Source organism: Myiozetetes cayanensis, unplaced genomic scaffold (genome assembly GCF_022539395.1).
Source record: "Myiozetetes cayanensis isolate MyiCay16 unplaced genomic scaffold, myiCay2020 scf1, whole genome shotgun sequence".
Classification (NCBI taxonomy): Eukaryota; Metazoa; Chordata; class Aves; order Passeriformes; family Tyrannidae; genus Myiozetetes; species Myiozetetes cayanensis.
This window is the reverse complement of record NW_026086604.1, coordinates 145,668,139-145,695,147: the sequence shown is the minus strand read 5'-3', so window position 1 is coordinate 145,695,147 and position 27,009 is coordinate 145,668,139. Positions and strand designations below refer to the sequence as shown.

General features: G+C 43.9%; 1 protein-coding gene across 2 annotated transcripts in view; it reads right to left on the bottom strand.

The window, feature by feature from the left end:
* The window catches only part of ACVR2B (activin A receptor type 2B), a 108,172-nt gene that overhangs the window by 50,917 nt on the left and 30,246 nt on the right, over positions 1-27,009 (bottom strand). The window contains exon 1 of one of the 2 annotated variants that reach the window (XM_050311473.1): positions 15,548-15,613. The exons of the other annotated variant lie outside the window; for it this stretch is intronic. Within the exon in view, the coding sequence (XP_050167430.1) occupies positions 15,548-15,572 (25 nt within the window). The 5' untranslated portion in view covers positions 15,573-15,613. Of the gene's footprint in view, positions 1-15,547; positions 15,614-27,009 lie in introns of those variants that run through there. 2 annotated transcript variants of the gene reach the window in all.

Sequence of the window (27,009 nt, the reverse complement as noted above, 5' to 3'; positions counted from 1 at the left end):
GCACAGCAGACCAGGATTTCTGACCAGTGTATTCCCCTCTAGGGAAGAGGGACACATGTCACAGATTGGATATATAATACCACATGGGTATTTCATGGGGTAAAGATCATTCCTGGCCCGTTACAAGGGGACAAGCAGACTGTGACCTGCTTCTTTGGAGCCATCACTCGCGCAAGCGGGATTTCCCACGGCTGCCTCGTGCAGCACAGACCCAAGCCCAGCTCTGCCCTCTCCCCTGGGTAAACCACATCCCACACACAAGTGTAAACAAGGTAAGAGAATGGGAAAAAAAAATGGAGATGAATAGGTAAGTAATTATACGCATTTTATGTATTAAATGTATTTTCTTCAACCAAAACAAACCACCTCCATTGTTAGTGGCAGGTAAGGATGAGTATGTGCTTTACATTCCCCACCGAACAATTGCTCTGTTTCAAGAGGATAAGAGATTCAGAAGGTGAAAGGGGTATAGTCCTCATGAAAGAGATACTGTCCTTGAAGCAGTGATGTGTGCCCATGAGAGAACACCTGCCTTAAGAGATACTGGAACAGTGGGAACATGCAGTGATATAACAGTACTTCCATGACAGGATGGAGCCCTACCCGGCATGACACGTCTGTAACTAACACAAGGCAGAGATTTTCATACCAATTTAAGTAGTCAGAAGCAAGCCTCTCTTCGAAGGATTTCCCCCTAAAAGCAAAAAATCTGCCAGGTTTCTGGCTGCCTTTAATTAATGCAGCATCTCTGTTCCAATGCCAGACTGCTTTTCCTCTACCCTAACAAAAAACAGACTTTTTGTTGTTAACATTAAAAACATTCATGACCATAAGCATCCGTTCTCCATTTCATTTATAGTATAGTTAAATTGAGAGTCACTGGCCAAACAAAATTAGCAGTCTAGTGCTCAAAGCATGGCCAGTCTTCCTGTAAATTATGAAATACAGATAGATCATTCACATGGAGTTATTTTAAATACAATCTCCTTCACCTTCCACTTTTTTTTTTTTTTTCTGGAATTTAATCCCTGTGGCAGGTACTATTACAAACAACATGTCACATTCAGCAATCAGTGGCTGGATGATGCATTAGCTCACCCTCTGTTGCTAACACAGCTGGCCAAGTTTGCCCATCCCAGCTGCAGCAGGACCGTATGGCAGATATACCTCTCCAAGGGGTCACAAGTGCAGAGTGTGTATATCAATAAATCAAAGAAGAGAGAGATTTCCCACTGATTTTTCCTACTACTGATAATTTTCACCTTTTTTGTCATTGTTTTTTAACAGGATGGTGTCAATGTAAAGTGCCAGCACTTATCCTATGCTTAATAAGAGCTTCAACACATTAAGTAAGCAGACTAAGCCACAGCAACCATGGGAGGATTTAATGCAATAGCAGCTCATATATATCCATAGAAGGGCCCAAATAAGCCCAAATAGAAGCAGCACATCTGCTCCTACCATCCTCAGTGTATTCTTCAAACAATGGGAAGAAAAGCCTGGAGAAGCACTGACCCTCACTTCATTCAAAGAGTGCCCCTGCTCAATTCATGAAAGTTTGCCTTTCCTTTTCTACTGAAAAGACCAGAAGAATACTTGGGAAACCAAAAGATTGCTTGGGAAAAAAAAAATTAAAATGTTACTGCAGGAGGCATCAAACCATCAAACCCCATAAACTTTTCTTAAAAGATTTACAGCAAACCAGTATGCTGGGGATTTAATTTTTTTTTTCTTTCTGGGTTTTTAGGGGAAAGGAAATATTGTTTTTTAATCAATCCTTCCACAAAGAGATTTACAACGCTAATGTGCTGGAGCATAAACTGATACAGTGACAAACCCCCTTTCTCCTTAAATGTGCTAATAAGGTTGATCCTTTCACCAAAGCTTTGTTCTTGGGAGGTTTCTGCAATGAGTTCACTTCTTTCACCGGCACAGAGCCCTGCTCATGTGGAAATCATCGGGCTGAATACATTTGCTGCTTCATCTGGCCCTCAGCATCAGGTCTCAATTGGGATTTGGGGTGGTGTGCGAATGACTGGACAGCAAGGCAGGAAGAAAAAAAAAGGGATAAAAGAAAAAAAGGGGGAAAAAAAGGGGGGGAGGAGGGGGAGAAGGGTTGCTTTGACAATGCAAAGTGAGGCATCCTTTAAAATGATTTGTCTGGGAGTGGGGAGCAGCTAGCACAGGGCATGCCAGTCCTGGAGTGCAGCTTCCCAGCACCTTCATGTTGACGAGCAGCAGCATCCACTTGCAGTGCCAGTACAGCTGGCCAGGAAGCCCCATCCCACACCACCCATCTATGGAGGCAGCAATAACCCCACACCACAGGTCTGAGAATGGAAACACCAAACTGAAATTACCTGAAAGTCCCACCCCACTGAGACGCGCTCGGGAGAGGTTTGGCTTTTCGAAAGCAGTGAACTGATCAAAGGTGTGCACAGTCAGAGGAAGGCAGTCAATTTCCAGGGTCAATATCCATTTTGCCCATTAACACAGAGAACTGGGCACCTGGATTGATGAGGGTTTGGTGTTAGGGACTGCAAAAAGTTAGGCTGAGACACTTCTTCTCACCCTCCACCTCTGTGCAGCAGCAGATTGTCACATTGATGAGCAACCTCAGATGCTCCATCCTGCAGTTACTGAGTTCAACTCATCCCAGTAAGCCCCAGGTTTTGTGCTTTTGCAGAAAAAAAGCAAACAAAGCCAACAGCCTCCTCCAACCCACGTTGCAAACAGCTGCCAAGAAGTTCTAGTCCATGTCCATCAGTGGACGCAAAAGGTCAGCGAGGACTTTGGCTCTTCTAACGCCCCACAACTGCCACAGCATCACTTTGAAGACAGATGAAGTTTAAAAACAAACAAAATCCCCGCGACTCAACAGCTGCTCTCCCTCATCGGGGCTGTGGCCAAGGAAGCATTCCTCCTGCAATATTTTTAGCTGAACACGTGCTACATTTATTTCTTGAAGACGAGAAATCTCCTCAAGGCTGTGGCCATGAACACATGTGAGAGGACATTTAACTCTTTGACACCCACTAAAAAGTCTGTGAGACGAATGTGAGGATAAATGTCCCTGCTGACATTTTATGGGAAGACAGGGATTTTCTTTAACATCCTACATGTTTCAAAACCACTTCCCTCCCCTGAACCAAGAGGCACCTCCAAATGCCTTTTACTCATCTGAGTGCCCAATGGCTTGTTCATATCTCTGTCCCGAGGAGGAATATGCATAATAAACTTTCCAGGGACTTCCCAGGTGGGATCATTGCCATATGAGCAGGGCTCATACAAACACCATGCCCTGCTACTAATTTATCATATGCATGAACCTGTGATTGCTCCCAGCCCAAGGTGCCTGAAAACCTTTCCAGTGTTGAAAATAAAGCTGCCCAGGGATGGAGAATGGAGGCTCCACACCACCCAGCCCACTGTTCCCTCCGAGTTGCTGTATGGTGCAGGACGTGGTCCTTGGGAAGAGACTGAACCCCATTTAAAGCCCCCTCTCCAGCCAGACTCCTCCATCCAAGCTGGCCACCCCGTGCTTGCTGCTGACTGCTGGTTAGAGCAGTATTTATGGCAGAGGTCTTTCTCCAGAAAATAAACATAAACGACTTAGCAGCACAAACACAGGCTGGACACGCAAGACAGAGTATAAATAACCTGCTTACCCTTAAAACCTTTTTCCAACTCACCTGTGCCAAGTGTTTGTGCAGAATCCCCATCTCAAATTAGAAACCAAATGTATTTTGAACAGGAGCTGACACTGAGCGTCCCCCGCCTCCGGGCGAGCAAACGGGCCACGCCGGCGCCACTGACAAGCAAAGGAGCCAGTTCCTTGCAGCTCATGGTTTCACCTCCCCAGTGGGAAGATACTGCAGGGGAATGGCAAGGAATAAAATACAGATAAATGGGGAGTGTGCTATTTAGACATGCTTTCTCCTTCATTTTAAACAGGACCTAAGAGCAGTCCGGAAAGGCAAACCCCAGCCTAAGGTGCTGCGATCCACGGGAGCAGCACTCAGGTAAGCTGGCCAAGAGGGATTTTAGGCTTGGCCCCAAAGCCAGCGGTGTGCGTGCTGACTGCCTCTCAAGCCCATTGTGAGTTCAGAGGTAACCAAGGCTCTTAAGGACAGGAGTTCCTCTAATCTGAGCTCACCTCACCCAGTGCACCCTACTGAACTCGAGACACACACTCGGAGGCACCACAGTGCAAGCCCCACACTCACCCCTCAGCAGGGGCCTTTCAGTTTTTAAATTGATCTGTTTCTTCTGTTTGAAGCTCAGAGCAGCAGCCTCTGGCCAGATGTTACAGAAAGAACAGTTCCTGGAGCGCAGCCAGAGCCCTGCAGCACCCACCTTCTCCTCACGTGGCTGTTTGGCTGTGAAACACGGTCCCTGCTCAGCTGAGCCAGGGACAGCTCACCCATGAGCTGGCACCGGGTTCCATCACTGCTCTTGGAGCACTCAGCTCAGCTCAGCCCCTTCTTGCACTGTCCCAGGGTGATGGGGACGACAGGCCAGGCAGAGCTGATAGAGGGGAAGCTCATGAACATGCCTGAATTTTCACCCACCTCTGGTAGCAAAAGTGGAAGGCCAAACTCAATGTATACAAGCTGAAGTTCTGTTTACTTATGCAATAGGAGATGAAGGGGGCAAGATTATCTCAAGATAATCACTCCCTTGATTAATTATAAAGCAAAACCAGCTGCTTCCAATTCCTGCATGGTACCGGCTGCTTCCCAAGGAACCCGCCAGCACAGGAAAGTTTCAATTGCTTTCCTCCTCAACTGTTTAATTCTGAACTTAAGAAAATAATCACACTACAAACAGTGCCGCATCCATCTCCCAAAAGTGCTCACTGCTTAAAGTGAACGGATTGCTGCTTAAATATGAAAAAAACCACCCAGTCATACAAAAAACACTCATTCAAGATTCATCTGTGCTCAATTAAAGAACAGAGGAGCAGCTGATGAAAACAGTTACAAGCTATTATTAAATTTTACAAGGTGGGGAAGCCAAGAGGAATCCAGATATTCAAATTTTTGCCAGGATTGATTTTTTTGTTCCACAAGCACAAATAAAAAAAGCAGTTGTAGAAGGTTATTTTGCCTCAACAGAATTGGTAAGTGAAGCTATCAATAACCATTGCAATAAATAAAACATTTTCTGTGAAGAAAATACCTGCATAATCATAAATTCGATGAAAGTCATCTTTCCTGGTACGGGGTGTACTAAGCACTAGGTACATGGCCTGCCCCTAATTATTCAAAAAGCAAAGTACTCCAGGACTCCTAGTCCAGAGGGGCAAGCAGCAATGACAATTGTAAGAGCAAAGAAAACAGGGACAACACAGATGGTCATCATCCCCATCTCCCATGATATGTTTATGAGTGGAGAAACCACTGAACTTGCTGCGTTCCTTCCTTCCTAGAGAGGGAGAATTGGCAATCCCTCAAAAGCATTCCCAAAAGAAGCAAAGCCCCGTTTGTCTCATCCCTCGGCACAACCCTCAGGGACCAGCCATGATGCTGAAGGGCAGCATGTCATGGGGCTGACTGCATGTTCCCCACCTCACTGGGGTCCTGCTGGGCACCACTGCTGCCCCTCAAGCCTTTGGGGGAGAAAAGCTGCTGGAGGGGACAATTCCAGCAGACTTTTGTGACCGTGGATTCACCCAGGAGGGCTACATGACACTTGTATGAAAGGGAACCTGCACTGTGGAGCTGCTGCGGCAGGGATCAGGTAGAGCCATGCGAGCATCCCTGCTCGTGTTTCCCTGGCAACTCCAGCTCCTGCTTCCCCTTACACATTCCCTTCCTCTCTTCAAAGCAGGCCAAGAATCCCTCCATCGCTCAGCCACACAAGCCAGAGATTAGTGGAGCTCAGTGAGTCCTATGTCCATCTAATACAAGTTTTGATGGAGGATGCATTGGCGTTAAATCCTGTCTCTGCACGTGCACTCAACCTCCCCTACAAATATAGGAGGAACCCGTTTGGAGAATATGGTATCCAGCATCCCACCCAAAACCTCTCAGCACTCCATAAATAAAACAAGGATGAAGACAGAGAACCAAACTCCAGCACTTGCTGGCAAACTTTGATGTGCCTGGGCAGATATCACCTAAAACCAGCAGTCATGGAAGGGGTCCAACATCCTTTGGGAAGCCAGGTCTCAGGCTCAGATATGCCCAGATATTGAGGTGCTTAAGTATTAATTTTTTGTGGCTGAGGTCTACGACATCTTCCCACGCTGGAGAACAAAGTGCAGCCAAGGCAGGCTCACCATGGCCCTTACTCTCACAAAACACCAACACTTTACCAGTTAAAGCATCTCCTGCCACTGCTTTTTTGTCTCCCCTGTCATAAAAATGACACTTGGAGTTCAGGCATGAATGCCCAAACTCAACTGTGGGCATTAATCAGGCTCTATCCATTCAAACCTATCCCACAACAGAGGAATTTGCTCAAAAAGCAGCTATTTAATCACTGAACATGCTTTCCCCAGCATTGTGGCTCTCCCATCCCTGATGTAGCTACAGCAACAAAAGCTCAAGTACAGGCACAGTGATATCAGTGAAGAAAATACAAGTTAGGTGGATGGTGTCACCCAAAATACATCTGTCTGTACAACAAGGGTTACTGGATATAGTTTTGGAATATATTTGGTCCTTCAGAAAACACTGAGCTGTTTATTTACTCATGTAACAGGTGTAGCTGAGAAAAGCTGGAGGTTTCTGTTAAATTTTTTAGGCAAATTCTCAGGGAGAGTGACAGTTCAGGACTTAATCCTCCCCTATCCAAGGCAGCACATAAGCACATTTAAACTGAGACTGAAAGATGTTCAAGCTTCTAAGCTTTGTGGAAGAAACCTGGTCTAGTAGGAGGTGTCTCTTGTCCATGGCAGGGTGTTGGAATTAGATGATCTTTAAGGTCCCTTCCAACCCAACCCATTCTATGATTCTATGAAGCCACACCCTTGAAAAAGACAAGAAACAGAGCAAGAAATACCACAGGGGAGAGCAGGTAGATATCTGTCTCATCAGAAGATATATGAGATTGCACCTAAATCTAAATCCACACCACAGGAACATATCTTCATCCCCACTGAAGCCAAGACCACTTTTTGATTCCATGGATTAAAAGAAAAAAAACTCCCCTCCCCCAAGCCCATCTCCCAGATAAATTAATTGGTCTCTGGTTATTTCTCCTGCCTTTGCACCAGTGTAGAAAGATGGGATCTAGCTAAATCATTTTGATTAGCTGGCATTAAAGGAAAGCCCAATGTAATGCTGGGCCATTCAGTGCTGGGTGCACACGTGCTTTGCCAAACAAAAAGCCTTGAGACGTGCTCGACAATACACCCTTGAAACTCAGGTGTTTTAGGCTAAAAAACACATGTGGACAGAAAGGGAAAGCACTCCTGTGGTGGAGGAGAGGCTGCCAATGAGGGACCTTTGAGTGGAGCTTCTCAGATTATCTCCTCAACTGCACAAAAACCATTACAGCCAGAGATTAAGTCAAAACACTATTAATAAAAAAATGTGGGAAAAGGCAGCAACTGTAGAATTCTGCAGGATTGCACCAGGGTCAGGAGGCCCTGTCAGCCAGGGGTTTGCTGAACAGGTCACTGAGGGCTGACCCGCAGGGCAATGGCTCCTGCAGCTCCATGTGGCACTGGGCTTTGCACCCCAGGACCCCCAAAAGTCCAGATGGGAGAAAACATCTGGCCAAGATGATGGCAGAGCAGAACTCTCTCAACCCAGCAGCCTTTTCCTGAGATAGCTGTAAAAACACACGTGGCCTTCAAAATGTCCATCCATTGAGACAGCACCAATGTCAAAAGGTTGAGCAGGAACAGAGCAGGCAGATGCAGCACCACTGCATAACATCTCCTTTAAGAGACACTTGGGATAAGAATAGCTCATGCAAAGAAAGTCCAAACCATAGGAAAGGATTTAAACAATTTTCTTGAAAAATGGTTAAAACCCAGAACATTTATTTTCATCCGGATATAGAGATGTGGATGATGAACAACTGTGTCCTTAAGCATTAGAAAAGCTGAGTATGATAGAAAGATCTGCTGCACTTCATCTACACATCCTCCCCCAATAGGCTGCCTAACATCTGGTTAATGTCATCAAAAACAGCCAACTGAGAGCATTCAGACAACATTCTTCAGTCCACCTCTTTCAGCAAAGGCCTTAACCATGCCATCAAGACAATAGAAATTAATATATGCTGGGTCTAAACAAGAATCACAAGATGTGCTCCACTGAACAGGGACCAAAACTGGGGTATAGGATGCCTTCAGTCAAAATTTCACATTCCTAGAGTAAACTGAGCAGCTTCAACAGTGGAAAAATTGAACAGAGAGGGAAGTTTTGCTTTGGAAACATCAAGCTGCTCAATCAGCTCTGTGGTGAGGGACTCCGCTGCAGACACTGAAACGTGGAGACTGCAACTCCAGCTGCAACAGGATGGCAGGCAAAATGTATTGAAATTGAATTAAAACACTAATGTACCATCAATAGCACTGGCAGTGAATATTTGTTTATTTTATATTCACATATTGTATTTATGTGTGCATTTGTGTATAAGTGATATTTCAAAAATTCAATAGTAAACATTTCACTGGCCACAAATCTCTCTCTTTTTTTTTTTTCTTCCACAAAAATGAAGCATTGCCTGGGTTAACTGGCCACAAATCTCTGCAAATTATTTTTATTCTTCTTCCCCAAGAATGAAGGATGGTGCAGGTTTGGAGATGAGCACCGTGGATCCAGCACGGCTCCATCACACGTGAATCCTCCTCACGCTAGGGAACATTTTGCATCAGCCTCGTCAGGTTATATAGGAATATAATTAATAAGGTGACATATCCCACATAAATAACTTATGAGAAACCTGTCACTTGGAGGAGAGATGTTAGCCAAAACGTATCCTCATTCACTCTAATAATGGATCGGAGAGAAAATACAAACACCTGGATGAAGCATCCATCTTTGCACTGTCAAATATCCTCGGAATATTTGTGCATCTGCCTGGCAAATGTGCTTTTATTTTTCTTTCTCCCTCCTCAGCCTTTTTTGGGGGTGAAGGGTGGCACTTGGAGAGTGCTGTAGTTTTAAGGTAGCGTGAAAATGAGTGAAGGCAGAACTTCTGGGCAAGATGGGCTTTCTAATAACAAATGCCCTGCAATGAGTTGCAGGTATCGCACATTCTTGTCCACCAAAGGTGTCTCTATACCACAGCCAGAACCAGGTGAGATGCCAGCTACTGGTCAGGCAAAGGAGAAGAATTTATGAGGAACTTCCAGGAGCTGCAAATCACCTTCTGAAAGGCAGAAAAATCTATAAATCACTCCACTCCTCCAAATTAGTGGAATGGCTTTTGAGCACAGCAATCTTGACAGACTCCTGAAACCTGAATTTTACTCCTTTAAATGTTCCCAGTAGTGCATGTAAACCCATTTTGAAGTCACTTACTTTGCACTGCAACTGGCAGCAGGGGCATCCCCTTAGAATCACAGAATCATTAAGGTTGGAAAGACCACTGAGTCCAGCCATTAATCCAGCACTGTGAGGTCCACCACTACAACCTCCCCAAGCACCACATACACATGTCCCTTCTCCTTTTCTATCTGTGCTAAAAGTGCAGAGCTTTCTCCACGCCTTTCCTTTCTCCCTGCAACCTTCTGCCTTGGAGCTGCCACCACGAAGCCACTGAAGCTACCAACCACTCCAGAACACCCCAACCCCTGGGTCTCCACACCCTTCTCCTCCCCTCATGATAAAGCTAACTTCTTCTATTGCTTTACAGCTGAGAGCTGGTGGACAGGCCAAGGAGAAACCCCCACAAGGTCCACCAGCACACTGCTCCTATCACGCCTCACGAAGGAGCACGGAGTGCTTCGGGCGGTGTGTTAAATCTGGAGCTATTATTTGCAACAGCTCCAGATTATTTGCTATTTTATAATGACAGAGCACGGGACGCCCTGGCACTGGTCCCACTCTTTGAGCATAACTAACCTCCAAGACTGCTCAGACTGTCAGGAGGCTGATTACATGAAATAAAACACTGCATTTGACTATTAATTAATATTGACTTCACTGCTTAACCCCCGAACATGTAGAAATTTATAGGATCGCTCTCCAGGTTTATTAGGGCACTATTAATAATCTGAGGAGTATTTGGAGTCAGTCACCTTAAGGAACTCAAAAGAGCTCTTTGGTATGATGCATAGACATCATCTCAGGCTACTTTTGGCTTGGAAAAGCATTTGGCTAATTTTCAATTTGTCAAGTGAGCCCCTGACAAGTTGGTAATGTATAACAGAGCAGATCTTCAGGAACCTCCAGCAAGCTTTTTCTCAGTCGTGGCCGGCCACAACAGCATGGCACAGGGATATTATAACAAGCAAGATAATAACCAGATGGAGCAGAGCAACCATCTAGGCTATTTTGGTAGATCCACTGCAGATGAACATGATACAAAAGCCAATTAACTCCAATATATCTGACATGTAAAATAGTTTCACGCTGAAACTCTGGGTTTTTTTTTCCTTCCACATTTTTCTTCAGATGCTGGGCCTTCTTAATATATGACAGTCTGAATTTTTACAGCAAACATAAAGCTAGCCTTTTCAAAAAAAAAAAAATTCAAAGGAAGCATTCAAGCATGGAATATTTTAAGTCCACAGAAAAGCGGAAAAAATTAACAACTTTTGTTAAAAACTTGGGTTTCTAAAAAACCCCCCACAAAACAAAAACACAACCCACCTCACTATTTTCAAGCTTTTACTTGAAAACTAGAAACCATCCTAGCTTCTTACATGTATCACATACAAAATTGTTAAGGACTGTATTTTTTGGGTGGTTTGTTCAGTGACAGGGAGGAGACTTAGGACAAAATCTCCAGAAATCTTACTTCTTAGCCATTAACATTCTTTACAAAACCCAACACGGGTTTTTAGAAGGACCAAATCTGTGAATATGAATCTCTAAACATTACCAAGGGTAAATTTAGTCAGAGTGCTTTCCTCAAAAGAATAAATAAGCAAAGCTTGAGCTGAGAGAACTAACAGAACCCGGTGTTTTATCTCCTAAATCTGTGACTTACAGATGCTTAAAAGCAGTGGTCCAAGGCCTGGGAGCTCAGTGCCCGAGATGTTAAAAGCACTTTAAATCCTTTAGGCTGCTTTGAAAAATCTCCACGTCTTTGCCACATGCAGATATTTTGCACCGCGGAGCCAGGAATCAATGCAAGCATTTAAACTTCCTTTTGTCAGGAATGACTTAAACTGGGAGAGCACAGAGGCTTGTAAACAAAACTGCTGACACCTCCTGCGTTACTGAGAGCGAACCATGATGCAGCATTAATTGAACGAGCACCTTCAATCTGTCAAGTCAAACAACACCCACAGGGGCCGTTCCTGGCAGAGCTCGGGTTGATGTTGCGGCTGGCAGGGCCACGTCATTAAATCGGGAATTTTTCATGATACCTGAACGTCTGTGACAGCGCTCGGGTCATCTTGGAAAGATGAAAGGACCGGCACAGCTGCTGAGACCATCTTCACCGAGCCTGGGCTTGATTATCAGTGACTGAGTAAGCGGCTCCTGGGAGTCTCACTCCGCTTGAAGATTTCTTGCAGATTGGCTGATTGCCACCTTCCTAGCATACTGTCACCTCCACTGAGTCTGCACTGCTCCTACAGCCCGAGGAAATGCATTTTCTACCCACTGACACAGGTCATCTAGCCCAAGATGTTCCCCTCTGCCATATTCCCACACACACATCTGTGTTTTTTCCACCACGGAAAGTATATCACTTGCAATGGGACAGTTCCGTTTTCTCACTCGGCAGAGAAAGGATCAGGTACTCAAGACCCCATCCCAACACAAAATCCAAACCATTTCCTTCCAGCATTGCAGAGTCACCACAGCCAAGGTGCTCGGTTTTGCACAGTTCGCTGAGATGACACCAAATGGCTACAGCAGAAAGGAGCTTTCAAAAAAATAAAAAACAGCATCATCAGAAAGGACATAAAAACTGGTGTAGGTCTGGGCCACCATATCAGCACAACTGCTCCTGCAGGGCTCCTGCCTCTCCAGACCAGTAAGCTACACTAAGTTAGTAGATTTTCGTCGGTGTGAATGAACGATGATGCCACAGAAACAAGACCAAAAATGAAATCTAGTTTAGATGGTGGAACTGCTTACAATCATTTTTGTCATGAACAATCAATCCTTCCAGTTCCCTTCATGTTAAAACAAGAGAGAAACAGCAAAGAGTAAGGTGCTTGATTTTTAACCTCCTTCTCCAGCTCCCTGTACCAGCTCTGCTCAGGAGACGTGCATTACATTTGCTTTTAAGTGAAGGGTTACAGAACAGCATCTCCTCCTTCAGTGAGGAAAACAGAGAAATATACAACAAAATTAAAAACCAGATAATTCAGGATCAAGTTTCCAGCTAGCATGGTTCCAAACTGCTAGAAAGAAGGGAGCAGAAGAAAGGCAAGACCCTGTATGAAACCTATTATCCCAAGGATCTTCTCTGACAGGAAAAAGCAGAAGTCACTGGGGTCTGACCTTAAGCCCATTTGATACAGCCAAAGCAACCACCAAACAGCCCATTTCCATCAACACCTCACTAAAAGAAAAGAATGCTTTTACCTTTCCTTTCAACCCTACTCCATCTTCTCCATTTTTTTAGGAGACAGCATTTTGCAGCAGGAACTTCTACTGCCTCATTTTTGGTAAAAACCTCTTAGTATGAACACTTGAATTTGACAGACATTAGCATTATTCACTCTTGCAACTCAAGGCACGAGACCCCTCAGAAGCCTCTCTTGAGTAAAATTACTGTTTTTCCTAATTACACCAGTGGTTAATGCAACCTCTGACATCAGAAAGGTTGAACATTTAATTTGGCAAAGTTTAGTGCCAATCTGCATTAGGCCACAGTGATTTAACCTCTACCTCCATGACACTGTGCCTACATCATTCTCCTAATAGCACATATCCCTGCCCTACATATTTTAGTCGAATCCCTATGGCTGCTCTGCCAGAGCATCCTGGACCAGCAGCTCTCAGTGAGTCCTCATGGACACTGTGCAACCCCATCACAGCAACATGTATTCTTCCCAACCACCAGTACACTATTTTGGGTGTCAAAATCAAGATTTTCATTAATTAGAAGGCTAATTGCACTGCTAATTACACTGTACACTCCAGTGCAATGCTTTGCACATCTCAAAACCACAACTCTGCACAATCCCATACACCAAAGTTCAAACAGAGGAAGCATCTAGCAATGCTTTTGCTCCTGAAATATCCCCACAAAACCCTCTCCATAATTTCCAAGCATGCACCTATACAGAAACATAAGAACTACATCACAGTAGCAACAAAGAAGAGATTTGCTGGTCAGGAATGACACATCTTGTTCTTTTGCATACTGAACTCGCTTGTCAAGACCTGGTGGTCCTTCAATCCAACCCAAATTCATCCAACCTCAGCACCTAAGAAAATGAGCACCTCACCCATGTAGGTTTATCACAATGGCAATTTACTGTGCACACAACCAGGAGACAGCTCCATCATGCACATGCTGGGTATGTACATAGCAGCTGCTTAAACTCTTAAGTTTGTGTGTTTAATAGTCTTATTATTATTCATTACAGTTTATTATTTATTATTAATTAATAATAAATAATGTAGCAGTTTATAATTATTATTTATATGATTTGAGTACCCTGAAAACACTGATACTTGGTTTCCAGCCTCCAAGTGCAGTGGTAAGTGTCTTCTGTGCTTACAGACAGGGGGCTGGGACTCTGAAAGACAAAGAGACTTAGGAAGGAACACAAGGAACGGCTGGTGACAGTGCAGGGGATGAACCCAGGACTTCCCATGTGCCCAGTGTGCCTGATGACTGCTCCATCCTTCCTCTCAGCAACTGGATGAAGCAAAAGTGGCCCTCAAGTATGGCCATAATGGCTAAAAAACCAATATGGCCATAGGGTCTTTTAATGGGAACAAGTTTATCTTCTCATTCCCCTTATTTTCTGAATTAGCAGAGGAGTTAAAGCGTGAAGTCTCATATTTTGCTTTGCCTGTCATTCAAACAAGCAGTGTGGTTTCAATCAGTCTCTCACCACTGATTCATGACCTTCCCAGCTGCACCAGGAGATGTGAATCCCTTCTGGAGTGGTGAAACTTGGGTACGTGGCATCACATCAAGCACAACGTTTTCTGCTCCTAAATATGAGCATTGGAGTGTTTTGTTCTCTAAGCACTTATCATACCAGATGTTTTAATAGAAAATACACTAAACACAGTTTAAAAATAAAAAAAAAAAAAATCAGAGCAAAATGTAGAGATATTATACCATAATTAGCCAATGCAGATTTTGGCCTCAGAAACAACAGTAACACCCTGACGTTGTCTGTGAACTGTGCAGCCCAGGAATGCACCAAAGTCCACAGGGGAAGGAAATCACCGCCAACAGCCCTCACAGCACTCTGGGTGTTACTTTTTCATGTGGCACCTTCTGCTATTAACATCTCCTTAGTCGCTATCTCTCGTTTATTAGAGGACAACACTTCCCTATCAGCTGTGGCTCCACAAACAAGCCAAGGCCACCGAGGAGAGGGAGCTCCCAGGGACCAGGCAGCAGTGCTCCAAAAGCCTCACTTGGCTCAGGCTCCTTAAAGCTCCATGATTTACTTCCTCCAGTAGCTGTGCCTGCAAGAAGGATATTTCTCAAAAAAAACCCAAAAAACCACAAACCCCAAACCGAACCAAAACAAACAAAAAACAACAACAAAACCAAACCAACAAAAAAACCCAAAAATATAAACAGCATTTTATCACAGAGATAACAGTGTTTCCCTGGACAGCAAGTTCCTGCTGCCAGAAAAGGTGAAGAGCCATCAGAAACCTCCCAGTGCAGCTGAGCACCAAAACGATGCTGGGGAAAAGCTGGAGGGGCAGCCAGTCCTTCTGCATCCCTCCATGTCCTTACAGACATTCACACCAGGAAAGCAGAGGAAAGGGGCAGAGCCACAAGTTGGTGGTATTTATCTTCTTCTAATCATCTATATGCCAAAGGGTGGGGGGAGAGAGGGGAACTGCCAACAATTTAAATGAATTATATCAAAGCAGAGCTGCTCACCACGGGCAAAACTAAGGGTGAGACTTCATGTTTTACCTTCCCATCCCCCTTTTTCTTCTGACTTAGCACAGGAGTAAGTGGGGTGTAGCCAAGTAAGGGCTGGGTTTGAGAAGTCACCCACTCCTTACCACAAGGCAGGGACATCAGCCCTGTATCTCCTTCCAGGGGGTTCAAGCCACCCTGTTTTGTTGTCACTGCAAGTAGCCCAGGACAGACACACATGGCAGGGCAGGCACTGATTGAAAGCCACCAACACCCCCACCCAAAATCTGTGTTTGCTCCAGTAAAGGCAGGAGCACCTCCAAAATGCCTCACACACAGACACACACACTGCCAGCATCAAGCAGAAAAACACAGCTCAGAAGGATCAAACCTGGTCGGGAAGGTGGTGCCCCCATGTCCACTTCTTTACAGACTTCCCAAACTGTCCCTTGCAAACTCCCAGCTCAGCCTGATGTTTGATCTCTGACCAGGGTGAGCAAACACCACGGTGCAGAACAAATTGTTCCCTTTTCCAAAGTGGAAAGCCAGCCCTCCACGTCTCAGTTTCACCCAGGACCGATCCTGCAGCCTCAAAGAGGATGGTGCCCCACCAGGACTTGGGGGTCACAACCTTCACTTGAGTTTAAGAAAGGGCTCTGCCGACCTTCTCCGCTCAGATTCCACTAATGGCATTTCCATCCAGCAGCCCCCAACCCATCCCACTCCCTCCAGAGAGTCCCACTCTGATCCAGCCGCCTGAAGAATTTAAGGGGGGAAGAACACATCCCTTGGTCTCTCAAGCAGTCCTGCATTTTGCAGCATCTTACATTTCACCATGGGAGATCAAAGCGGCCCTGATATCACAACAGCACAAAAGAAACTTCATATTTCAGGTTTTCCTGCATGAGCTCTCTGTGTCCTGCTCCAAAAGCAGAAATTACAAAACCCCAACCTACACCTCTATAAAAGAAATATCAGCAATTCAAATGAGGTTGTAATATTTTTTTTTTGGTCTTTCACTCTAGCTACATAAATCAGATAGTGAAAAATAAGATCATGACACAAAAGACCAATCATAAAAATAGCCCTATTAATTTTCCTCTAAACAGCTCAAATAAATAGAGTGCCATTCCTGCATTTTGAGACTATTCAATTACAGAAGGAAAAGAAAAAATGATCCAGCAATACAATGCAGCTACAGCATTTGAACAGCTATGAAACCAAAAGGAGGGAGTTATTGATTTACTTTTTAAATTAACACTGCATTGCCCATATTGCAGAATGATCAACACATTTAGCAGGAAACTTAAAAAAAAAAAAAAGGAAAGTCCCCAAAAACATTTAACAAAGCAAACCCCATAGTGTATGGTTTTTCTGAAGTATACTGTGCAGGATCTGAAGTTACTCTGGGCAGCCATGGTGACAATATCTTGTATCAGGACACAGTACAGGGGCCATAAACATCTGATTCTATTGTTCTGCCATATAAGCAATCACTGCCTCATTATCATCACTATTAAAAACTAATGCTGCAATCGTCAGCAGACCAGCTGATCCCTAATGGCCTGCTTACTTTTTTGCAGTGCTAATTCATCAGTATAAAAGTCTTAAAGAAATCTTACTCACTTAAGTAAATCATTAATTGTACTTGTTAAAGATTGTATTCTTTTAGCATAAAAGTTCCTCACTGAGTTTGCAAACAAACTATCATAGGGGAAGAGAAAAGTGAAAAATTCCCTAGATTTCTACTTCTCACCCCTGATTTTAATGCCTTGTAACTCAAGTTTCAGTCTAAAAGTTAGCAAATTCAGTCTATACTCAAGAAAGGTAATTTTGTTGGGGCTTTATCGTTTTTAATTCTGAAAGCCAAAGAACAGCAAACTCTCCTCATGCCCTTTCCTTCCCACAAATCAGGCAGGTTCTCCATGCTGATCTGTAGCTTGTCCTATCAGTGGAGCTGAAAAAAGTGGACAGAGGGAAGTCAGGTTTTCCCCATTCCAATTCAGACTTTACTGAAAATGTGTCTCTAAGTGTTCTGATAAAAACTCATTTAATTCAATAGTGACTGTCATCTAATCCATGTTTCTGTATATCGCACTTAAAGGCACTTTTTATTTGCTTTTTTAATATATATATCTATAAAAGACTTCTTAAACAAAGTCTTTGATTAAAATTCTGTTATCTATTCTCTGAGAGGGAAAACCTATTTATGAAGCATTAGAGTGTCTCCTTCTAGTCTACTTGCACAGCCCCAGTTGCACCAGGGTCCACCCAGTGATACAGTAATGGAAGAAATCATCACCTCCCCTTGGGAAGGAAGAGCTTGGGTACACGGAAACAGGTTTGGGGTTATGGGTGCTCTTTGGGGTACCCAACCAGCAGCTCGGCCCCAGAGATGCTGGGGATGAAGGAAGTGATTCACAACGGTCCCATCCCTCCAGGAGATGGGATTCCATTCCCAGCTCACAGAATCACAGAATATGCCGAGTTGGAAGGGACCCAAAAGGATCATCGAGTCCAACTCTTAGCCCTGCACAGGACCATCCCCAAGAGTCACACCATATGCCTGAGAGTATCATCTAAACACTTCTTGAGGTCTGTCAGCCTTGGCACTGTGACCACTGCCCTGGGGAGCCTGTCCACTGCTCAACTACCCTCCGGGGGAAGAACCTGAGTTTGGAAGTCCAAAACCCACCAAGATCTTGAGCTGTCATGAGAAGTGCTGGAGATGCGACGCCCACCATCACGCGCAACACCCCAGTTCAGACACGACAGCACGTTCCAGACCAGAAAAAAAGGCAGAAGAAACTTGAGTGATGTCAAACATGTCAGAAGCAGGAATAAAATCACCCCCAGAAGCCACCTGATTCCCCACCCGGCATCACTTCACCTGGGATTCTCCAGAGCATCCTCACCAGGACTATGCTTCCCAAGGCCCGCTCGTTAACACCTCGAGGGATCAAACCTCGATGGGGAAGCCGCCCCCGCAGCATCCCCGCCCTGCCCGCAGGCAGCCATTCACAAAATACAAACCCCAACAAAAGACGCGCACACAGAGGCATCCACACACACCTCTAACCGGAGAAAGACCATCTTACTCACTGCTCTCTCTCCTTCCCACGCTACCTCAAAACACTCATCTGCTGAAGCAATGCGCTGCTTGGCCGGCAGCCAGCTGGAAGCCAAAAGGGGCTTTTCCTTTCCTGCCGCTCAACCTCATTCAGGCACTTCTTGCTTGTACACAACGCTATTTATAGCTGCTGGCGAGCACCCAGGCGCAACCCAACCGCAGAGCCCCAGCGGTTCCAAAAAAAAGAAAAAAAAAAAAAAAAAAAAAAAAAAAAGAAAACCCAACCAAAAACACCAACAAACCAAAAATAAATTAAAATAAAAAAAAAAAAAAGGAGAGAGAGAAAACAACCAAAACCAAAATAACAACAACAAGAGAAATAAGCTCAAGTGGAGCCGGCTCGCCGTTCTGCTGCTGCAGACCCTGCCGCGTGTGAGCGCAGTGGAAGGCAGAGGAGAAGAGAGGATGGGCTGATCCGAGTTAAAAATAACCCAGCCAAAAAAGCCACTGCAGGGAAGCGTGACCTTTACTACTACTACAGGAGGAAAGCACGCTGCACCCTGAGCCTGCCCGGGGAGGTAGCACTGCTCCGTAAGGCAGGATTTGAACTAAAACCAGGGAGGAATGGGAGTATGAAGGGAGATGGAGGGGAAAAATATGCACCAATTAAAACAGATATTGAATTAGGAAAAAAAAAAAAAAAGGAAGGTTTCTTTTCAGGAACGGTCTGTTTTTCCCACCTCCAAAAAGCAAAACTCTCATTCCTCCGGACACCTCTTCTGAGGATGTGACTCCAAAATACAGTTTTGTGGGGAGAGGGAGGAAGAACCAGCTTAGTTTCTTGAATATGTTATTATATGATAATAACAATAATGAAATTAATAATTTATTCACTATATAAAATATTTATATGCTATATATGCTAAATATGCTATATATTTATGTAGCATAAATATGCTATAGAGCATATATAGTATAGGTAATATATAGTATACATATGCTTTGTTGTTGTTACTATACATATTGTGGTTGTTATTATTGTTATTATTACAATTATTATTATGGAAGGAAAAGGCATTAGAGAGGCTGCAGTTTCACTCTTAGGCAGAGCTGGCCCCCAAGAGAAGCTGCAGCCAGGGATTTCCCTTTCCCACGCCATCTCATGAGTTCTGGGTGCTGGCAGTGATGCCCCAATAAAACCCACTCCTCAATCCTCCTGGTTTACATCCCTTTTCCTCCAAAATCACATTTAGTCCCAGTGGAATGACACTGCTGCCTGCTGCAGAGACTCATCTGTTGCTCATATACACCAAAAACATCCTTTGACTTCATTTGAAGACTCAGCACTGAACTGTCCCCAAATCAATGCCCAGAGGAGAGTTTCGTGACCACCACTCTGCCCTCCCACAACAAAGTGACTGGAATTGAGATTTTCACCAAAAAAATAGTGGATTTTGGTCCTTTCCTCTCTGTTGTGTCATCTCTGGAGTCAGCACATGCATGCTACAGAGAACACTCAAAATTCCTTCTATTTTGGGGAGGAGTGGTAGGAACTGGTAATGATGTATCCTGAGCAAGCATGTGCAGGTCAGCACAGTTAAACACACTACAAACTGGACAGTTAAAAAACACATCACACCTTGATGAGGGTGGAAAATGGGGGAGCGACCCTGTAGGTGAGGAAACATCGGTGACCCTGAGCTTTCTCCCTTCGTTGCTTCCTCACCCCTATTTTTCCCCCCCCTAAATGAAAACACTTTGATTTTGCCAAGACAGGTGTTTCAGATACAGCTTGAAAACTAATTAAATCATATCTGCAGCTTGAAAACTAATTAATCCTTTATTCCCTATTATGATAGATAATTAAAATGCATGATAGGAAATGACTTGTCAGATTTTCTGTTCAAAATCCCCGCACTTTATGGAAAATGTAGCGGGGGAAATGGTTAGGGGGCCCTCCCATTCTTCTGCAGCCCACCAAAGCAGGCTGCTAAAAGAATGAATTTTATTTTTTTATATATGGTATAAACAAAAACTACAGTTACTAAAAATAGCTTGGAGAATCAAAGACAACAATAGGTCATATTTTTTGGGTCATTTCTTTTTCTTTGAGTGTATGGCCAAGAAACCACTGCTAGAGTGCATCCCTCATGCAAACAAACAGCAAAGTAAAACATTAATTAAAATAATGAGCAAGGTAGGATTCAACATGTGAGACAGGCAATAGAGATGCTCCTCACTTCTTCCTCCAGCACCTTTTCCCATCCCAGGATCACACAAAGCCAATAATCCTGTACCACCAGGAAGGTGTTTGATCACCTTTGTGCTGGAAGTTTCCATAAGTCCTTTGTAACAAAATAAAGTTTCTGGTCTTACTCTGTCCTAAAAAAAAAAAGAGCTGAATGGATCTAAACCCACAAACTGAGGCATATCATAATTCAAGGGATGAGGACTTATTGATGCACAGACTGTTTATGAAGTGTCTATGAAAGGAACAAATAAAAGAAAGTACTTTGCTCTATTGGCAATATTATTAAAAGGTGCTCCCTGAGATCTGTAAATCCTTAGTAAAAATGTGGATGGGTCTGCAAAGCCACACAGGATGAAACCCACCAGTCATTCCAAAACCTGAATAAAATATTATGATGGGATTTGCACTCAAAAGAAAGTAGCCTGCAACAAAAACACCCTGGATGACCATTTCCCCCCAAAAAAAACCTCAACTAATCCCAGTCTTTCTACCTTCTCTTCCACCTGGCTGCTATTCTGCAAACTTCATGACCTCAGTGCAGCTCCATGTTATCATAAACACCAGTTTTGGGGAAGCCAGAGAGAAGCAAGGGCAAGCACTCCTGCCCATTACTTCTTTAAGTTTACATCTTTAGTTTGTTTTTTCTTAAATATATTTTAAAAATAGATTTTTCTAAAGCACCCAAAGGTGAGATGTACCTTTCAAAACCCCCTAGCTCTCCACTAGGTCCACACAGGGTCCCCCTCCAAACTTCTGCCTCTCCCTCAAATCCCCCAGAGGGGGATTTTTCAGTGAAAAACAACTACTGCCATGTAAAATGATCAAAAGTAGAGTCAAGGTTGTTTTCTTTCCAAAGAAACTCTTTACCGTTCAGGAAAATCTCCAGAACCTTGCATAGCTGGCAGCAGGGAGAAGGATGACACAAGCAATTAGCATCACAGTCAAAGATCCTCAGCACATTCTGGTGCCAAATGCACTTATCGTAGCGTCCCTTAGCAAGATATTCTTGAGAGTGATTGCCCAGAGATTGACTGAGGCCCTGTATACCCTATTAATGAGGTTAATTAAAAACTGTGTTACCAGCAGGGGGACTAAAGGGTGTGAAAATAACTCAAAAGGGCCATCTCCCCTCTTCCCTGCCCAGGGAAGGTGTTATCCAGGCTGCTTTTCCCCATGGGGATGAGCAAAGGTCCCACAGCCAACAGAGGTTTTAGACCACATCTCATCCCAGCAGGAAACATCCCCCACTGCCAGTGCATCCAAACCAACTCCTGCATCTTCACCCTCCCTGCCGCAGCTTCCAAACCCAAAGAGTCAATACATCACCCAATTTCACAACCTGTTGCCAATAGGATGAATAGAGAAAGAGATTTGGGGAGGGGGAAGCAGAAAGAAAAGAGGGGAAATGGATTTTAAATCAACACTATTAATTGTTTTGGTAATTGTTCATATATTAGATTAGTACACTCAGAGGCAATTAAGCATCCTTGATAAGGAAATGCCTTGTGGCAAAGCTTACCCTGCTCCTCCTGCCATTTAAGAACTTGGGATGGAAGGGAGGGAGGAAATTCCACTATTTTTTTTTATTGTTTTGTGCTAAAAGAAGGTATTTCCAAAGTTTGTACAACTTGTTAAGATATTAATTTCAAACTAATTTTTTGCATTTATCACTTTCTTTTAGAAATAGGAATTTTAAGTAATGAAGAGGGAACTAACAGATGTGTATGAAAGAAGAATATTAGATGGAAATTAAACTCTCCACCTTGCTTTGCCTATACTGATTTATTTTCTGATTTTCACCCCAATCCAAACCAGTACTCTTCTAACAATATTTAGATGCATTTCTTCAAGGATTAAATCATCTGAGAATACTTAAACTCACCTTTTATACATTTCAGAGCCTATGAAAGAAAAAATCTCATCCTTTCACATACTACTGACTTCATTTTCATTGCTATTGTCAGTTATGTCTCATGAACTTCCCTACCCATGCAACAAATACCCCTTCCAAAGCCACTGAAGCATAGCTTTGGGGAAGGATTTGAAATACAGCTGAGGTTGTCTCCTAGCTTTGATCACTGAGCACAGCTCTCCCTCCAGTTTGGTCCTGCTTAATCTGCACCACAATCCTAAAGCTGTTTTTCACCCAAACACTCATTTCCTACTCTTTCAGTAATTAAGGTTGTAATGGAACAGCCTGGCAGCACTTAATGCTGTTTTTATTAATGCTGTAATGACTTGAGTTACAAGATATTGAGCCATTTTCATGTTTTTGCAAATGAGGGTAAGGGTTCCCCCCGCTGCTGCGGGGGTTTCTAGTTCTCCATATTCCCCTTCAATGGATCATTTAGATTCCAGGGCAACACAGGCATTCCTAAGGAAGGCACAGCCCAAGAGACTTATCAATTGAACTATACAGTCTGGGCAAAGAGAAAGAATCTTTCAAAACTAATTATATCATAGCCCTCATTTTTTGGTGTCCAATTTGTCCAGTTGGGTCTCAATTAAAGGGTCCCAATTTTCTAAGAGAGCATCAGCTCTTTATCCACTGAATATAAACCCCTTTAAGTAGATACCTCTACTTTTAAGCCTCTGAAGGCACTGACAATATTTGTAAGACGCTGACCCAACATCTTGTTGTTATGCTGAGAGCTACTTAGTGGCATCTCTTTTGGTCAGTGGTAACAATATTTTCTTTAAGAAAACTTTGAAGTGGTTTCAGGCAAGTTGCAAGACATATTAAAAATGACACGCCATCTGCTTCCCAATGTGATGTTTTGCATTGTGTAACTAAACCAATTTAAGAACTGAAGTCTATTTGACATCTAATTAGTCTGTTTGGTAGCCTGATCACTTGTAGATGTTCTGGAGGGAAAGAAGCACTCTAACAATCTTGATCTGTTTTTAAAAAAAAGACAACAATTAAAAATAATTAGTCACAGAACTGCTTTTCCTTCCTAAATATTTTCTTTTTCACCATTTAAGAATCAAGACATATGTTTCTCCCATACTACCCTCTATTTGTGGTAGACTGCAAATCCAACCCTCCTTTTTTTGGCTACCACAATCACAGAGCTTTAGAAGAGCCCCAGAAAAGGGAGAGGAACATTCCCTGGGTTGCAGAATCAAAAGATCCCTCATCAGCACCCAAAATCACGTGGCACTGTGCCAGGTCAGCCGTTTGCCTGCTCGAGTTGACGGTATTTCTCAGGAAATGTGTGGTCACCTCAAGAGTGATTTATCCTGGCAGGGTAGGACTAGGGGATGGAAGCCATAGGTGCAATCCAAACAGAAACAAAACAACTCACACCAGAGCATTTAAAATTCAAAGTCCAGACTCTGGCTCTGCAGATAGTAAAATGTCGAAGCAGGTCGAACTCAAAATCAGAACCTGCTGGCATCCTCTCACCACGGACGAGGATGTTCAGACTCGCATACCCACTGGGAAAGCACATCAAGAAATAATTAAAGAACACCTTTATTAGGGACAGCCTGTATGGTGGTCACACCAAGGAGAAACGACAGCTTTTCACACATGAGCGCGTGGTGGAGAAGGAAGCGCATACCTCACCTCCAGAAGCGTTTCAAACATGCCTTGTAGAAATCAAAAAGGACAGTTTCCAGCGCTGCAGACTCACTGCATGCACCCACGCACCAAATGCAGACACGTGCCAGGAGACCAGCCACAAAATTTGATTCCAGCGTGAGCCACGAACGGCAGAGCACAGAAGCACAATGCATTGCTCCAGGCACCTTCCCTCCAGGAAAAAAATCCAGTGGTTTTAACCCATGACATTTATGTCAGATACATTCATACCCTGATGGATCAGTTGGGGAAGTTAATGACAACATCTCAAGCCTTTCCCAGGAGCAGACACCTCCAGCCATGTTGGGAGCTCCCATCCCACCTCCATTTGGATACAACCCCATCTCCATCAGTCTTTGCCCATAGCCCACACCTGCTGCAAGCCCAGACCCTATTTTGGCAGGGAGGGAAGACAAATGAGTGGGAACTACAATTAGGCATGGGTAACAGTTGGAGGGAGGGTCAGATCAGGTCACTCTCAGAGGATGTTGTTCCTGGAACAATGGGTTTGTAACCTTTATCACCTCCCGCAATGAAATACGACCACTCTTCTGGCCCGTCTTGTTTTTGCAGTTTTATTTTCTATTGTTCTGTACTAAGCAAGTGCCTGTCCTTATCAGCACTGTCCCTGTGCCACTTGTCTTCCTGTTACCTTCCCTTATATCACCCCAGTTTTTCAGCCATGCCTGGACAGGCATTTGGAAGGTGTGATGAGTTTGACAGGCTGATCTAACTGACGCCTTCCCAAAACAAGTCAAAGGGAAGAAGAAGGTGTGGGGGGAAAAAGACCATTTCAGCTACTCTAAAACAAAAAAGAGTTGGAAGGAGACAGGGGGGAATTTGCTAACTTTCACTCAGCAGCAGAGCAGAGCTGCTTTCAATGTGCCATATTGACTTACCGCTGCTGGAGGCACAATAAAGGCAGCCCTTGGAGTCAATGCGGGCTCCCGCGGCTCTGTGTAAACTCCGCTTAAAATGTATTTCAAGGAACTTGATCTATTGACATGGCAACTGTGAAAACTTGAGGCCATTTGAAATTTAAATAGCATTTCCACCCCTCTGTAAATGCCAGCAGCGGGGTGGGCCCCACGGCCCTTGTGTGGAAAATGCTTTCACTGGAAGACATCTCCCCCAACAGAATGCCTCCAGACACAACTGCTCTCCTCAAAAGCAGCCAGCACAACTGATTGGGACCCCTTTTTGATGCAAATTCATATTATTCTGTTGGGGAACAGCAGGTGTTCAGCCATGCTTTCCTTTAGAAAAATTAGGACCTTGCTTGCTCCCCCTCCTTCTTGCACTTGGCTCTTGGTTAGTTTCGATGGCTCTCACCCCTCAGCAGACACTTGGGTGCCTCCTGGGCTGTGAAGTACAAATTCCTATTCAGGAGCGGGACAGTGTGCTCTACCAACCCATAAATATGACTTTTATTACACATGACAAAAGCTGCATGACAAATGCCCACGGCAGAGCACCCCGAGCCTCCCCAGTGTGCTGAACACACGCCCCGGTTCCCACTGTGTGGCCACTGAGACCCAGCGTGACACAACTTGAGGTTAAAATACAGGGGAAGCATTTCACAACCAAATTTTGTTTGACTTATGGAGCTGGGCTACCAGGAGCCTTACCATCAACCAAGCCACGTAAGTAACCTTACTCCAAAACTTTAGGAAGCAAATAAATCGTTGATGAGTATCACAAAGTCACTGCGGTCTATATAAAAGACATGAAAGCTGCCTGCCCACGCAGGGAGCACAAACCAGCCCCAGGAAAGTGCCAGTGAATGGTTCTGTTGGGGAATTAAGCATGTCATTCAATGAAAAGGTCTATCTGGAAGTAGTATCGAAAGGTCTGAAACAGGATGAAGCCCTCACAGGGGTAGGGACCATCAAAAAACGTGTTGATGTGGTGCTTAGGGCATGCTTTAGTGGTGGGTTGGTAGTTCTGGGTTAATGGCCTTTTCAACCTTTATCATTCTGGGATTCTATGAGGGGTTCCTGCCCTTCCCCACTCTCTGCTCTGCCACCTTGTCATTTGCAATTTAATTTGAGAAGAAACAATGGAAAGGGAGAGCAATAGAGATAAGAACAGAAATCCACAACAAGACACACAGATAATGTGATTTTACAAAGGCACCATCTAAAATTCATGGGGTTTGGAAAGTTAAAACCCTCAGCGTCCTATTGGAACTGTATTTCCAGGATTCCCTGAATTATCTATCTATCTGAGTAAATCTAAAGGGCTTTTCTCCTAGTATTTGTGAATACCAACTCTCTCTATGATCCCTGGAGTCTTAAAGAACAATTAGGAGAAAAAAAGAAACATCTTCACGGACCCATTTAAGGAGCATATGAAAGACATGCCATGGACACCCACAGCAGGGCCAGACAAATGCATGATTAGGGTCAGCATCATCCAAGTGACAAAGCACCACATCACCTAAGAGACCAGGAATGGAGCTGAGAAGAATCTTTAAAGATGAGGAAAAGGAGTTTAAAAAAAAAAGATTGTGTGATCCTGGGGATGGAGGAAACATTAAAAGGGGAAAGGTAAGGTTGGGGATGTTCACAGAAGTGATGCAGTGGGGACAGCTGGAACGTTGGTGGCTGGAGAAGAGAGGCCAAAGGAACAGATGCCAGGAGCCTTGACATGGGAGAGTACATCTGCCCATCACTACAACCTACTTTAAAAACTAAGAATTAAGAAAAAAAAAAAAAAAACAACGAAAAAGGTAGAAATTTATGCCTGACACGTCTTCTACTCAAGCTTCAACTCAAACCTGCTATTTGCAGTTGAAAGTGCCTATTAAAAAGTTACATAACCAGTATTTTATCTGACCACTTTTAGATATTGTCACTTCAGTCCTCTTCAATAATAAAAAGATAGGGGGATGAGTGATAAACTAAAGTGAATTTATTTCAGCTTTTCAAAGTCCAAACAAAAATT